Source organism: Lissotriton vulgaris, chromosome 1_2 (assembly GCF_964263255.1).
Source record: "Lissotriton vulgaris chromosome 1_2, aLisVul1.2, whole genome shotgun sequence".
Classification (NCBI taxonomy): domain Eukaryota; kingdom Metazoa; phylum Chordata; class Amphibia; order Caudata; family Salamandridae; genus Lissotriton; species Lissotriton vulgaris.
In genome coordinates, this window is record NC_141686.1 from 126,929,758 (window position 1) to 126,946,033 (window position 16,276).

Below are 16,276 nucleotides of genomic sequence, written 5' to 3' on the forward strand. Positions count from 1 at the left end.
CGCATACTTCCATGCCCCTATCCACCCAGCTCGCAGGAGATTTTTACTCTTCACAGTAGCCAAGAGCCACTTTCAATTCAAGGTCCTGCCTTTCGGACTCAGATCCGCTCTGCGGATATTCACAAAGGTATTGGCCCCAGTTGCAGCGTTTCTCAGAAAGCAGTCTTTATGGGTTTTTCCCTACCTGGATGATTGGTTGATAAAAGCTCCATCTTCTCAAGCAACTACCAGAGCAGTCAAAAGATGCATTCAGCTTTTCAGTCATCTAGGTCTTCAAGTCAACAAGGACTAATCAGTCCTTCTTCTGTCCAGGGCGGCCAAGTTTCTAGGATCCGTTCTGGATACGACTTGCTTCAAGGCTTTCCATCGAAGATCTCAACCTATTTCAAAAGAGGCCCAGGAAATTTGGGAGTGGGCAATTCTCCAAGACATCACTCTCTCAGCAGAGCATCTCCCAGGTACCCTCAACACGACAGCATATGCATTGAGTCATCTGAAATCGGTCTGTCACGAGTGGGAACTCGATCAGGACACTCTCTACAAGATTTTCACATGTTGGGGCGCTCCGTCTATAGACCGGTTTGCTACCCCAGAAAACAGGAAATGCCGGTTCTATACAAGCAGGGATCACCATTGCGGTTCGTTGGGGAATGCTCTTTTGATGGCCTGGTCAGGAGCATTTGTTTACGCCTTTCCTCCAATTCCCCTGATACCAAGGCTACTCAGAAAACTCAAGACAGAACCCTGTAGAACGATTTTTAATAGCGCCGGCGTGGCCCCGCCAATTCTGGTTAACAGAGCTTCTCCTGCTCTCTCAAGAACAGCCGTTTCACCTAAGTCCCAATGTAGTGTAGTTCCTATATTCCCAACAGGCTCTGCGCATTGGAATAATATATCCTATAGATGTGGCGTAGGACTTATGTCTACTAGGTCTCTATCGAATATATTAGACTTAATTGTGAGTGCCCGCTAGCTCAGAGGTCACTAGAAACTTTCTCGAGTTCACAAGAAGGGATTTAGTTTCTGACAACTGCATAAACATGACAACTTTGTTTCCCCAAGATAAAACTGATCTTCAGAGTCGTGGAAACAATAGATAGATATTTCACTCAGTCAATCATGCATGCTTCGTTTCACCAGAGGTGCAGAGATATAGAGAGACGGGCGTTTTCAATAAAAGAATTTAATGAACAGTCTTCTTTCTCAAGCATAAGAAATTAACTGCTACAATCGTAAAACTGGTTGCAAAATATAATGCATACAGTAAAAAGAGTAGGATAAAATAATACTGTAAGAGCATTGTATGGTTCCTAAACCATAGATAAATACATACATAAATAATAGAGGCTAAAAGTACTCAACTGGTGCTACTAAAATACGCCTACCCCGATGTACCTACCCTAAGCTTAGTACGAGGGAAGAAGTAAGTGAGGTGTAACATAGATGTAGTATTCTTTGCCAAGAATCTGTCCAAGATTTCTCTTAGGGTCTAATCCGCTCCGTACCTTGATTTGGAATGAAGAAGGTCAGGCTCAGGACTCGATTTCCCAACAACCCGCGAGGGTAGCTTGGAAACATTGGAGCTGGATTTCTCGGCAGGAGAAAAGACAGCGTCTCTCTCAGTGCGTCTGCTGGAGGGTCGGCTTCCTTCGGCACTTGCAGTAGCAGGGCGCTTCGGGCAAGTAGATAGTCTAACTGCTTCAAACCACCGTGTGTTTGCTTTGGCAAGTGTGGGCATATTTATACCTTGAAGATACCAAGTTTGACGTAAAGGTAAAATGTAAATGTAAATTGATACTTGTATAGTGCACTACTCACCTGCAAGGGTCTCAAGCCGCTTGTACGAATATCGCTGTGGAACCCGTCCTGGCTTTCCCTGTGAGGCGTCCACTCCTGGGCACCCCCAAGGTGAAGGCCAGACATCCTTAGCGTTGTGGGGGCCGTTGTGGAGATTAAGCAAGCTATTGCCCAGAGTTGCAGAGTGGGACTCCATGTTTGGAATAGGCACCGAGGCGAGAATTATCAGGTCCGTGGAATTTTGAGAAAACCTTCATCTGTTCTCTTCTGCTCCTCATCAGATATTGCCATACATTCTATCTCTGGCCAAGTCAGGCCTTGCACATTCCTCAGTCAGGTACACCTGGCAGCCATCTCTAGATTCAGGCGGACCGCCTCTGGTCCTTCTCTGCAAGGATTGTCAAACAATTCCTGAAAGGACTCTTTAGGGTTTTCCCCCCAGTTCGGCCTCCGCCTCCAATGTGGCAAATCAACTTGGTTCTGGCTCATCTCATGAGACCTCATTTTGAACCTATTCATAGAGCGGTTGTTAAATTTCATGTCATGAAAAGTGGCCCTCCTCTTAGCCTTGGCGTCAGCTAGGTGGGTTGGGGAACTTCAAGCTCTCACCATTATGGAACCTTTTTTACAGTTAAAAAACGACACTGTAATTCTAAGAACAAATCCGAAATTTATTCCAAAGGTCCCTTCGGATTTTCATTTGAATGAACCTGTTCTAAAATCTTTTTTCCCTCGACCTACGACTCCAGCAGAAAGGTCTCTTCATTCCTTGGATATCCAGAGGTGTCTGAAATGTTATCTGGAGCGCTCAAAACATTTTAGGAAATCTTCACAACTCTTTGTTGCTTTTAGTGCAACTTGGAAAGGTTTTCCCCTTTCAAAACAAGGAATCTTTCATTGGATTTCTAGTGCAATTCGCTATTGCCACCAAGCGGCGGGTAAGTCGCGAGGACGTGTACGAGCTCACTCCACAAGCTCAGTTTCATCATCTGCTGCTCTCTTCGCTGGAGTCCCTATTAAAGATATTTGTAGGGCACCTACATGGAGCAGTGCCCACACTTTATCAAAGCACTACTGCTTGGACTCTTCCACAAGGAGTGAAGCGGCAGTGGGGCAAGCAGTCCTGCGGAACCTCTTCCAATGAGCGGTGAGCTTTCCCTTCTATCCCTCCTTCCTATTATTGCACATTTTGTATCTGATAATGTTTACTGACTACTGTTTCAATGTCTGTTGACTTCTTATGAAAGTATGGATACAGAGTTATTTCCGTTTTTATGTCTCAAAATGTGCTTTTTTGTTTAATGCTAGCTACTCTGATACAAGCTATGGGAATCTATGAAAGTTCCAATACTAGAGTAATAAAACAAGTTACTTACCTGTAACTTTGGTTATCCAGTATTGGTAACTTTCATAGATTCTCATGTTCCCACCCTCCACCTGTGGGAAAGCTCAGCCTTCAGCGATTGTGGTTACGGTTACACAACGGCTACAAAAATCTGAGGCTCTAAGGCTCTCTCAGGAAGGTTCTATGGGGTGAGGCTAATCTGATTGCTTGTTACATGTTTTTGGGCTCTTTTACAAAAAGAGGTGGCTATGCTACAAAATGAGAGGAGGCCTAGGCCTTTCTTTCTCTTTGTACCTACTGCTATGTTCTGTAGTAGGGGATCTCTGTGTATAGTCATAATCTAGTGAATAGTCCCGGCAATCAAAAATAATCTCTTAAATTGTCAAATCATGCAGAAACTGCAAAGACACTTAAGAGAGAATTTAAAGACAAATAATGCAGCCTATATCCACAGGCTACACTGTCCAGTACTTCAACTAGAAATTCCACCAAACAACACCACAAACACAGCCTGCCCAGTTTATACCATAGAGAAACTTGCCTCCACCAGTAAAAGACTCTGGAATGATAGAGAGGAAGACATGGACAGACAAGCCCCATAGGCTGCCATTATGTGGCTTAAATAGGATACTGTGCCTTTAAGAGAACTTTCCAGAACTTTTTCCCAGTATCCCAGAATGCATAGCAGGTCCCTCTTACTTTCAGTTATTTTTTCCGGCTCCTGCTAACAGGACCCTGGCATTGAGCTCTCCCTTGTTTCAAGGATTTATTGGATTTTTGTCACTTTTTTGTTTAAAAGTGTTTGAGTATATCTTTCTTGGTGCTTCTCTTCTCTCCTGTGTGTTGGTTCAGGCTTTTTAGGGCTCTAAAATGCCTGGTCTTTTCGACAAATGCCCAGCATGTGGAAGGAATAAGGCCAAGAGTGATCCACACGACGTCTGCATCGTCTGTCTCCCTGACACACATGTCCCTGAAGACTGTGACATCTGCCAGCAGTTTTCAGCAAGGACCCTGAGGGACAGGCTGAAGATTAGGCTTCAAGGCCTGGAAGAAAGACGACTGCAGGCTGCAGGTGGGTCTGGGCAGGCTGGGAAGGTTCCCTCTGCCTCTGCTGAGGCCTCTGGGGGGCTCCCCAGAGGCAGGAAGGCCAGCAAACGGTCCCAGTCTCCGTCGGCGTCGATTGCATCGACGACGACGTCGAGAGGGATGACGACGGTGTGTTCCCCATCTCCCCGGGGCTCCGGGTCGAGACGGGGTGAAGATTCGACGTCGAAGGGCCTGGATAGGCCGCCGTCGAAACCACCGTCGACGGCATCTTCATCGTCATCGTCGACGTCGGAGTCGACCTATAGACGTGGAAGACGGAGCGGCAAGCATCGGCGCTCGCCGCCGAGGCGACACCGCCGATCGCCGTCGAGACAACGGTCGGCGTCGAGGGTCTCCTCGATGTCGAGGACCTCGAGAAGGAGGAATCGGCGCTCGCCGTAGAGAATGGAACGGTCGATGTCGCGGAGGCGGCGTTCGACGTCAAGAAGTAAGAGGTCGACGTCGCGGAGGCGGCGTTCGACGTTGTGGATGAAGAGATCGACGTCGTGGAGGCGGCGTTCGACACCGGAGACGTGGATGCGGCGTTTGACGCCGGATAAGCGACGCTCGACGTCGAGAAAGAAGAGATCGGCGTCTAGGAGTCGCTCCTCCTCTCCTAAGCGGCGCAAGAGGAGTTCTGGGGCCAGAAGTCAGGCTGGATCTAGTGGAGGCCGCAAGAGGAAGCGATCGCCTGCTGAAGGGGCTGGGTCACAGTCCCCTTCGCCGAAGGAGTCACCGGGTTCGGTGTACTCGGTGGTGTACACGCCAACTCGGCCTAGGTCGCTTCCACCGCATGGGCCTGCCCCTCGGTCAGTGATACCTCCTGTCCCTCCGCCGAGGTCCACATCATTACCTCCTCTGCCGACACCTCCTAAGGGGACCCCGAAACCTAGACCCCAGGAGGAACCGAGGAAGACGCCCCCACGGAAACCTGTGGAGCGTCCACGGGCCGGCAGATCACGCTCTCGCTCTAGGAGAAAGGAGCGATCGCGCCACAGGTCATCCACGCGGTCGAGACACCGCCATAGGAGGCACAGATCTCGCTCTCGCACGAGGTCCTCAGGGACTACTCTCCGACCTTGTCGGGATCACCGGACACGAGGGTGTCTCCGATTGATGACCTGGTGGCTTTCCACAATGTTCTTTTGAGAGGAGCTGCAAAGTTGGGCATATCTTTGACGGTGCCCAAGCCTAAGACATCAGTGATTTTCGAGACACTGCACCAGAAACACCTGTCTCGTCCGCTGCTGCCTCTGGTGCCGGGCCTGGAGGAACTGGCCATGGACCTTTTCCTCACTCCTGCGGTGACGAAGGCGGCTCCATCAAGATTGCTGAAAAAATACTGGGCTCCCGATTCGGACCCGGCCTTTCTAAGGGCGGAACCTCCTCCGGATTCTGTAATTGTGACGGCGGCCCGCAAACATGCCACCACCCCGTCATCCACGGTTTCCCCGGACAAAGAGTCTAGATGGATGGATTCAGCTGGAAGGAAAGTATGTGGAACTTCGGCGACCTCTATGAAGGCTGCACGTGCCACGGCTTTGTTGGGACGCTACGACCGCGCCGTCTGGGACTCCCTCCAGCAATTTGCGGAACACTTGCCTCGCGAGAAGCGAGAGGACTTCCAGGAAGTGCTGAATGAAGGGATGCTGGTAGCGAATCAGATTATCAGCGCTGCAGCAGACTCATCCCTGTTAGCGGCACATGGTTTTTGCCATGGAGTTTACCAGCGCCGTCACGCCTGGCTCGGCCTTACGTCACTTAAACCGGACGCACAGCAAAGGGTAGCCAACCTTCCATTCTCTGGCAAGACCCTTTTTGGGAAACATGCGGATGACGAAATGGCCCGCATGAAGGCGGAGGACGAAACACTCACGGCTGTGGGCCTGGAAAAGCCCAAAGAAGTGAAGAAATCGTACCGCCCATTCCAACGGCGGTTCGGTGGGCAAGGCAGAGGACGTGGCCAACCTTCGGGACAGTCACAGCAACTTCAACAGTTCCGTAAGCCGTTCCAGAAACGCCAGAAGGGCAGAGGAGGCCAACAGTCGACACCAGCGACCAAAGGCCCGGCTGGGTCTAGGCCCTGAGCACTTACTTCCCCCGGATCTGTTACCCACTCCGGTAGGGGGAAGCATTAAATTTTTTCTGGCAGAGTGGAGAAAAATTACTCAGGACAAGTGGGTGCTGAATATTGTTTACAATGGATACAGTCTTCGGTTCACCAGCCCGCCTCCAGCAATTCCACCGGTCAGCTCGCAGTTTCAGCTGCGCGAGCTTCAGGCGGAGGCAGATATCCTGTTAAGGAAAAGGACGATAGAAGAAGTACCTCTGTCTCAGAGAGGAAGAGGTCTGTACTCCCGGTTCTTCCTGGTTCGCAAGAAGGACAAGAACGAGTTCAGGCCCATTCTGGACTTGCGACAGGCAAACAGATGGATTCGCAGGGAAAAGTTTCACATGCTGTCGTTGCCTCAGATTTATCCTCAGTTGCAACAGGGAGACTGGCTATGTGCTATAGACCTACAGGATGCGTACTTCCATTTGCCCATTGCACACAAACACAGGAAGTTCCTGCGGTTCCAAGTCGGCGCCAATCATTATCAATACACAGTACTCCCATTCGGACTAAAGTCTGCGCCGAGAACATTCTCGAAGTGCACGGCGGTGGTAGCAGCACACCTACGGAAGAACAAGGTGTTTGTCTACCCGTACCTGGACCATTGGTTGATCAAGGCATCCTCCTTCTCGGAAGCGGGAGCACACTTCCAGAAGACGTGCGTTCTCTTGAACAAGCTGGGGCTGCACATCAACATGTCCAAGTCTGTCCCGACTCCGGTCCAATGCATACAGTACTTGGGAGCCTCCATCAATACGCTGTCAGCAAGCGTGTCTCCTTCGGAGGAGCGACGATTATCACTCCTTCGGAAGGCTCAGGCTCTTATGACAACTCCATCTACAACAGTGAGGACGGTGTCTTCTCTACTGGGATCGATGGCCTCTTGTATCTTCCTGACGCCACACGCACGGCTGCACATGAGACCGCTGCAGGAGTGCTTGGAAGACCAGTGGGATCAGAGGAAAGGATCTCGGGACGACAAGATACGACTGTCTCTGCATGCTCTTCATTCTCTGAAGTGGTGGTGTTCAGCGGAGAATCTCCTCAGAGGGGTTCCCTTCCACAAGGACATTCCCATGCAGACTGTCGTGACGGATGCTTCTCTCCTGGGGTGGGGAGCGCACTCCGGAAACCTACAGATTCAAGGAACGTGGTCCCCGACGGAGGCCACGTATCACATCAATTTCCTGGAACTCCGAGCTGTTCACTTGGCACTGAAGGCCTTTCTTCCGTCCTTCCAGACCAACTCTCTGCTTGTACAGACAGACAATACCACCACAATGTATTACCTCAACAAGCAGGGGGGCTTGAGATCACGCACTCTGCCGCAGGAGGCGCAGACGATCTGGCACTGGCTCCTAGCCAGAGGACTGACGATAACGGTTACCCATCTGCCAGGTGTGCAGAATATTCAGGCGGACGGACTGAGCAGACTGGTTCAGGAAAACCACGAATGGGTAAAAAAGGACGACGTACTAGAAGAAGTCTTCGCAAGGTGGGGAACTCCAGACCTAGATCTGTTCGCCACCGCCGAAAACAGCAAATGCCGAGACTTCGCCTCCAGGTACTACCAGCAGGGGACGCTGGGGAATGCGTTATGGATCAACTGGTCGAACAGCTTTCTGTACGCTTTTCCACCCATTCCCCTGATTCCGGCGGTGCTCATCAAACTGGCCCGGTCCAGGGCTCGGATGGTACTCATTGCCCCGGAATGGCCCAGACAGTGGTGGTTCACGGACCTGCTTCACCGGACTCTCCTTCCTCACATTCGGCTGCCGTGCAGGCCGGACCTTCTCACGAAGTTCGGGGGACGGGTGTTACACCCCAACCTCTCGTCTTTGAGTTTGGCGGCATGGCTCCTGAGATAGTGCAATATGGCCATCTGAATCTGCCCGAAGATTGCATGGACATACTGAAGGAGTCTAAGAGACCGTCCACTCGGACTTCCTATGTTTACAAGTGGAAGAGGTTCTGTATCTGGTGCCAGTCTAAGAACCATGACCCGACGACGTGCAAGGAAGATGTCATCCTTCCTTACCTTATACATTTGGCGCAGTCTGGACTTAATGTTCATTCCATTAAGGTTCATCTTGCTGCATTGACTGCCTACAGGAAATGCCCTTCACAGACTTCCTTCTTCCAGATCCCTGTGATCAAAGATTTTCTGGAAGGCTTGAAGAAAGTATTCCCTCCTGTCAGGCTTCCTTCGCCTTCATGGGAACTGAATGTGGTGCTGTCCAGGTTGATGAAGGAGCCTTTTGAACCTATTCATAAGGCTTCATTGCAGCACCTGTACTGGAAGGCTGCGTTCCTGGTGGCCATTACATCGGCCCGCAGGGTGAGTGAAATTCAGGCGTTGTGTTGCCAAGAACCTTATACTGTATTTCATGCTGCTAAGGTTGTTATGCGTACTCACCCTAAATTTCTTCCCAAGGTTATTTCTGATTTTCATGTCAACCAGATCATAACTTTGCCTACGTTTTTTCAGAATCCTTCATCTCCAGCAGAAAGGTCTCTCCATTCCCTGGATGTTAGGAGGGTGTTGAAATTTTATCTGGATAAAACCAAAGATATTCGTAGGTCTGACCAGTTGTTTATCAATTATGGGTCGGTCAGGACGGGTCTTGCTACCTCTAAGCAGTCAATTTCTAGGTGGATTGTGTCCTGCATACAATTGTGTTACCAAAAAGCTATTCATAAGGCTTCGTTGCAGCACTTGTACTGGAAGGCTGCGTTCCTGGTGGCCATTACATCGGCCCGCAGGGTGAGTGAAATTCAGGCGTTGTGTTGCCAAGAACCTTATACTGTATTTCATGCTGCTAAGGTTGTTATGCGTACTCACCCTAAATTTCTTCCCAAGGTTATTTCTGATTTTCATGTCAACCAGACCATAACTTTGCCTACGTTTTTTCAGAATCCTTCATCTCCAGCGGAAAGGTCTCTCCATTCCCTGGATGTTAGGAGGGTGTTGAAATTTTATCTGGATAAAACCAAAGATATTCGTAGGTCTGACCAGTTGTTTATCAATTATGAGTCGGTCAAGACGGGTCTTGCTACCTCTAAGCAGTCCATTTCTAGGTGGATTGTGTCCTGCTTACAATTGTGTTACCAAAAAGCTAATAAGACCTTAGGAGGTAAGCCTAAGGCTCATTCCACCAGGGGCAAAGCTGCCACGAAAGCCTTGCTCCGTAACGTGCCGATTGCTGAAATCTGCTAAGCAGCCACTTGGAAGTCGGTTCATACCTGTGCTAAACATTACTGTCTGGACACTGATGCCAGGGCAGATGCTCAGGTTGGACAGGCTTCGCTGCGGAATCTGTTCGCACAATAGTGGTGTTAATTTCTTTCTCCTCCGCCGCTTTGGTGTGGGGATGGGCTTGCCATTCTATTCACTAGATTATGACTATACACAGAGATCCCCTACTACAGAAGGAGTAGTTTCTGTCCTGTAACTCCAGTTCTGTAGTAGGGGTATCTCTGCTATAGTCATAAGTGCCCGCCCTCCTCCCCGGTGGAGAGAATTCTTCATGTAAGGAATGCAACAGGTCTGGCGTGCTACGCCTTCAAAAAGAACTGAAAGTAAGAGGGGCCTGCTATGCATTCTGGGATACTGGGAGAAAGTTCTGGAAAGTTCTCTTAAAGGCACAGTATCCTATTTAAGCCACATAATGGCAGCATATGGGGCTTGTCTGTCCATGCCTTCCTCTCTATCATTCCAGAGTCTTTTACTGGTGGAGGCAAGTTTCTCTATGGTAGAAACTGGGCAGGCTGTGTTGTTTGTGGTGTTGTTTGGTGGAATTTCTAGTTGAAGTACTGGACAGTGTAGCCTGTGGATATAGGCTGCATTATTTGTCTTTAAATTCTCTCTTAAGTGTCTTTGCAGTTTCTGCATGATTTGACAACTTAAGAGATTATTTTTGATTGCCGGGGTCCACGCACATGGGCGGGACTATTCACTAGATTATGAATATAACAGAGATACCCCTACTACAGAACTGGAGTTACAGGACAGAAACTACTCCTTATTTTTTATTTGCTGAGGCTCCCATTCTTACGACTGGGAATGATACAAGAATGAGAATCTATGAAAGTTACCAATTCTGGAGAACCAAAGTTACAGGTAAGTAACTTATTTTCCTATTGCATAATTCATATATCCTTTCCCTTCGATTCTCATTTGTCGCAAGTGGCCACCTTGATGAAGACAAATTTTCTTTCCCTAATTTTAGTAAAAATTCAGCAGATATTCTTGGGTTCTGAGAGCTGCATGAGGCGAGTTAATGCGATTGTGAACTCATACTAATTAATGTATGCGTTAACTCTTATTGAGCCAAATGTGCAACCTACTTTTGTCTACTTCACTTTTCACTACAGTCTGAAGAAGCAAGCTCAAATTGCTGACCCCCGACAAAGAGCAGACACAGTCCACCGTCCAGCACCATTACCCTATAAGCATTGGTCCATGTTTTTTGTGTACTCGTACTGGTACTTTGCAGGGGAGCTGTATGTTTCTAGAAGTGGGCCTAGTTCCGTACCATTAGAATGATGGATGGAAATAAATGGATTGATAGATGGATGCTTGAATCTGTTTTAACCATTGGTAATTCTCCCAGGGATTCACTTTAGATTTTGTATGACAATGGCAGATGTTGACATTCTGTCATATGCTGATATTCTGTCATATGCTGATAATGGTGTCCATTCTGTTCAAAGACAACTGCGTAGACCTCACCTCTGAGGTACAGGCAGAATGTAACCATGTGTAATCAAAACTTTAGGCTTACCAGCTTTAGGGGTCCACGTCTGACCATCTTCATTATTGCATGGGCAGGAGACTCACTCTTTTGGGATCAGAATTCTTCTCTGTAACAATCATTTGAATTTAGGAGGATATTACCCAGAACGCTTCTTTGCGATAAGCTGTTGCCTACGTAAACTCCACCAGACATCAATCCAAGATTAAACAGTTCTTAATTGGTGCTTAGTAAGGGATCTTAGGACTTTGGCAAATCATTTTGCCTTTGTTTCCTTTTTGGCAACCATGCTTTACTTAGTAGGGACATAAAGATATTTCAAACTGGTGTGTGTGTGTGTGTGTGTGTGTGTGTGTGTGTGTGTGTGTGTGTGTGTGTGTGTATACGCGCGTACGCGCGCGCGCTGTGTCTGATAGCACAAGAGTAACGCCTTTTCTACATAATGGCAGTATTAGCATGCAATAAATCAATTTAAAAAAATTGCTTAAATGAAAGAGGTAATGGAGACAGCAGTATGTCTTTTCTAACACACTGCAAAATGAATTTTGGGAGGTCGAAATGAATATCCATCACACTGAAAAGATCAGTGTTTATAATACTCATCTGTCCACATGAGAACATCGTGACCTATAGACCTTTCCATGGCCTACTTTGCCCTCACGATGAGGGCCTGATTTCCAGTGACCGTACGAAGCAGTAAAAGGGCATAGTAAGCTCACTTTTATTGTATGGAATCTCCACCAAAACCATAAAAAGTAGAAGATTGGGCAAGTGCTTATCGTGCATAATGTTTTTTAACCCAAGGTATATCTTGAACTTGAGTACTTGTTCCCAAGGCTAACCACTCTGTTGTCCCTTTTCTATTGAGCAGCAGTCAGAGAATGACCAAGCATCAGCTGTGTCCTGAAGGGAGTCAGGTTCTGCAGGCCAGTCAGTGCATCCTGCAGCTTCCGGAGGTGAGTGAAACGTGGATGCGCCAGGTTCAATAGACACCTTTACCCTGTCCATTCCCATCACTTATAAATATCTGCTTCACACTCCACTCTGCTTGTATCACTTCTTCACTCCCAGCCTGGCTTTACCTGTCATTATTGCTTGACTATCCGGTGGTTGACTAGCTAAGGACTGTGCAGATCCAGAAAAAGGATCACCGCCTGATGATAGCCGTCTTACTGATTATAGCATCTCTGAAAGGCTGTCCTCTAATCAATCTCATTTCTTGCTCGTTGATCAATGATTGTATGCCTTGGTTATAAAAATAACTATTGTGGTGTTCTTTCTGAAGCCGAACGCACAACTTTTGAGATAGTTTTTTCTGTGGATTACATTATCAAGCAGGGTAAGCTTGCTCTCTCCCCCTTGGTTTTTAGCACTTTAAATCTGGCCACTGGCCAACTGGTCAGCATGCTCTAGGTATCAGTGAAGAGTGGTTTCTGGGTGGGATATTTGCTGTAACTCATCCTTTTTTTCTACCAACAGGGCACGGAAGGGTTCTTCAGCATTGATGCTGAGGAGTACGATGCCATGTCAGTGGAGGTTCAGCTTCTGCCCCGCAAGCTCCATTTCCTCTGTGACCCCAAGATAAAGCAGGAATATCTCCAGCGCAATCAGACCTCTTCGGAAGGCGAACCATCACAGGAGGCTCCTCAGATCTGAGAAAAGCCCTTCAGGGTCACCGTATTCCCAGTGTCTTCTGGCGCCGGCATGGCTGTGTATGCAAGTGATTCCTTCTAGCCGAGGTGAATTCCAGCGACCTCAGTGAATGCTTATTTTCTCTAATGGTTTCGATATTGACCACTTGCGGTGCACAGACCAAGTACAGATTGGACAACAGCTCCCTCTATACGGCTTTTCCTCTGAGTTACTGCAGTTCCCGGACAATGGAATTAGCAACCTTAATTTGTTACTAACTGACTTCAGTGCCAATGACAAGCCTCCGTCCTCCCTGAAATATAAAACCATAAAACAAGTATTTTTACCTGTGTTGATCATAGATAAACCACAAAAGCATCCAGCACCTTAATTGCAAGGCACTGTCTGGTCCAAGAAAGTGCACACTTGTGGGATTTGCTCTGTCATGTTTGGTACGCATCAAAATATCAATTGTTTTATTAAATTGATTTGTATTAAACTGGAGAGGAAGTGGTTAGCCATAATATAGAGTTTCATATTTTATAGTACAAGTAATTTGTGTAGCAGAGGAAATACATCTCTGGCCAGGAAAATCAGGGCGGAGCCGGATGGAACTTATGGGTGTACAATCTCCTTAAGCTTCTGCTCAGTATAAAAAGGAGACATTTCACCATATCGATATACCTACATCCATTCTATATCTTTTAAGGAAATTGATAAGTGAATCCAATAAAGGTAAAGGCAACTTTGAAACCAGGAATGGCGCAATGACAGGAGTGAGTCAGACGTAACAAGTGGAAGCTCTGATGTATCTGGGATTACCAAGCGGCTAGAAGATGGGAGTTTAAAATTCTATGAAAGATCTTGTCAAATTGTGCAAGGAAAAAAATCATAGTTGAAGTGAGCAGACACTTTAGGATGTCTGCCAGTGACAGGATGAACTAAACGAATGCCGTTTGGATTAGCATCCGTTGCTGCTGTGTTCCAGAAGGCCATGCAGCAAATATTGGAAGGAGTTAACTGCACTAAATGTTTCCAGGACGATATCTTGGTGTATGGTCGCACCATAGAGGACCATGACAATACACTTAGACTTGTGTTCAAAAGGCTCATGGGAGCAGGGTTGACAGTACAGAAGAACAAGTACAAAATAGGAGTGACGACTGTCTACTACCTGGGGCATACTATTTTCGAAGAAGGGTTTAGACCGAAAAGCAGCTTTCTCAATACGGTGAAAGGCACTCCTGTCCAAGAAACGAAGACAAACTCAAGTCATTCTTGGGATTGATGGAATATATGGCAAAGTATATTAACAACTTTTCATCCAAGTGTGAACCGGTGCCAGAACTTGTAAAGAAGAACAATGAGTTTCAATGGGAGGAGCAACACAAATGTGTAATGGATGCTCTCAAAGAAGTGCTATTGAGTTCGCTGGCTTTAGGGACATTTGAACCCTTTAGATAAAAACATCCTCACTACAGACGTCTCTAACAAAGGGTTAGGGGCCACCCTGTCTCAAAGAAACGGAAAGGAAGAGAGGATAATAGCCTACGCGTCCTGCTGTCTTTTTAAACGCAGAGAAAAACTACTCTGTTGTTGAAAAGGTGACTCTGGCGTGCTTCTGGGCTATATAGCATTTTAAATTCTATCTGTGGGGGCTGAACTTCACCATTCTTCCGGACCACAAGGCTCTCACTTCTATCTTCACTTCTGAAGGGCACGGCACGCATAGGAAGGTGGATTCTGGCTTTAGAGAACGGTGCCACCACTTCTCTCACTAGCAGGGAAGGCCCTCTTCAGGTATTTACACACTTAATACCTTCTACCAAACAGCTTCTCTTCTCTATTAGAAACATCTAAACCAGATGGTCCGTAGCCAATATTACCCCCCACTTCCCCCATTATTTCCCACAGGTGTCCCCACACTGTTCAGTCCTGAGGAGACTCTACATCCCCAAAGGGTCGAAACGCAGTTGACAGTACAAAGAGGCAGACTACAAACAACAGTTTCCTATTGTCTAAATTGTTGATGACCAAATTGTACATACACTACATGGTCACCTCTTCTTGATGAAACAAATGAAAAATAGAAACCGTCTTTTTTATATGCCACTAATGTCACTATAGTAGTGTAGGTTCTATGATCCTTTCACTGGGACATTAAAAACACCTGTTAATTTATGTGTATATTTTTGTATGTATATTGTATTAGGTTTTCCTTATGTCTATATAAACAATGCAATGAAATATCAGACCAGATACGTGTGTAGACAGCACATATTGCCATTGTGCGTTATTTCTATCCAGAGTCTTTTTTGTGTTATCCCACAGGAGCCGTTGTTTTCCTTCTTAATAGTAATTCAAAGGTGAGCACAATACCACCACTTAAAACTACATACTACAGAAGACAAGTTCAACTTTCTGGTCTCAAATAGAACACAGGTATGAGCTCTACCACTGAGAGGAGATGGAGGAGCTGGTAAAACACCTAACAGATGCCCATCAGAAGAGGGGATAGGAGATGGGTGCTGATGGCTAGACCATTATCAATGCTAATATTAGATGGGCCCTTTACCCTGCATACACAACTGATAGAGGTATCGTTCAAGCATCCTCCTCCAGGAGCATGCCTGACAAGGGCGGCTTTGCTACAAAGCAGTGACTCCTTTTCCTTCGTTCGTCATCCCCCAACCACATTACACATGTCTGGGGAAGAGAGAGGCACATCCTACCACAGTGTTAAAGCATCACGTTGGTCGAAGTGAATCAGTGGGTCAGTCCTCTCCGTTATGAGAGAAGGGTACTACCTCAAATTCCACAAAAGCCCTCCAAACCTCCCACTCCTTCACCATACAGGTGGTCTGTAAGTTCAGACCACCTCCACCTTCTGCAAGAAGAGGTTTAGGTGCTTCTCCAAAAAGGGCACAATAGAACCAGTACCTCCAAATAGACAATGCACAGGGGTGTATTGCCTTCACTTTTTAATTTCCAAAAAGGATGGTTCCCTTCAACCAATCCTTGGCCTCCGGCTATTGCACAAGCTCACACTTTCACATGGTCACTCTACATGATGTCATCCCACTGCTATGCCAAGGTGACTTCATGTTGGCGCTGGTGCTGAAAGACACATACCTTCACATTCCCATTCACCAAGTGCACCACCAGTACCTTCTGTTCATTGTAAGTGGATACCGCTAATAGTTCAGGGTGTAACCCTTCTGAGTCACTGCAGCACCAAGGGTGTTTACAAAATTCCTAGCAGCGAAGTTGCTCGGAAATGCCATACACATCTTCCCATACTTCGACATTTGGCTGATCAAGGGCAGTAGCAAAGGACAATGCCTAGCCCACACTCCTACAGCAATGCCATTTTTTCATAGCCACAGCAAATACAACCCTTCCTAGGCTTAATCCTAAATTGAGCGTAATGGTATTTCAACAGCTGCTGCTTCTTTTTCGAACACACTGTTCAATTACTGTTCGCGCTGTCATGAATCTTTTGGGTGAATGATGGCTTTCTGCATAACAGTTGTACCATACGGCAGGTTG

At 47.1% G+C, this 16,276-nt stretch overlaps 1 protein-coding gene across 1 annotated transcript in view; it reads left to right on the forward strand.

The window, feature by feature from the left end:
• Positions 1-15,001, forward strand: part of AGK (acylglycerol kinase) — a 226,117-nt gene extending 211,116 nt beyond the window's left edge. The window contains exons 14-15 of the mRNA XM_086952969.1: positions 11,967-12,051; positions 12,575-15,001. Of these exons, the coding sequence (XP_086809095.1) occupies positions 11,967-12,051; positions 12,575-12,751 (262 nt within the window). The 3' untranslated portion in view covers positions 12,752-15,001. The remainder of the gene's footprint in view (positions 1-11,966; positions 12,052-12,574) is intronic.
• The last annotated feature ends 1,275 nt before the right edge of the window (positions 15,002-16,276 follow it).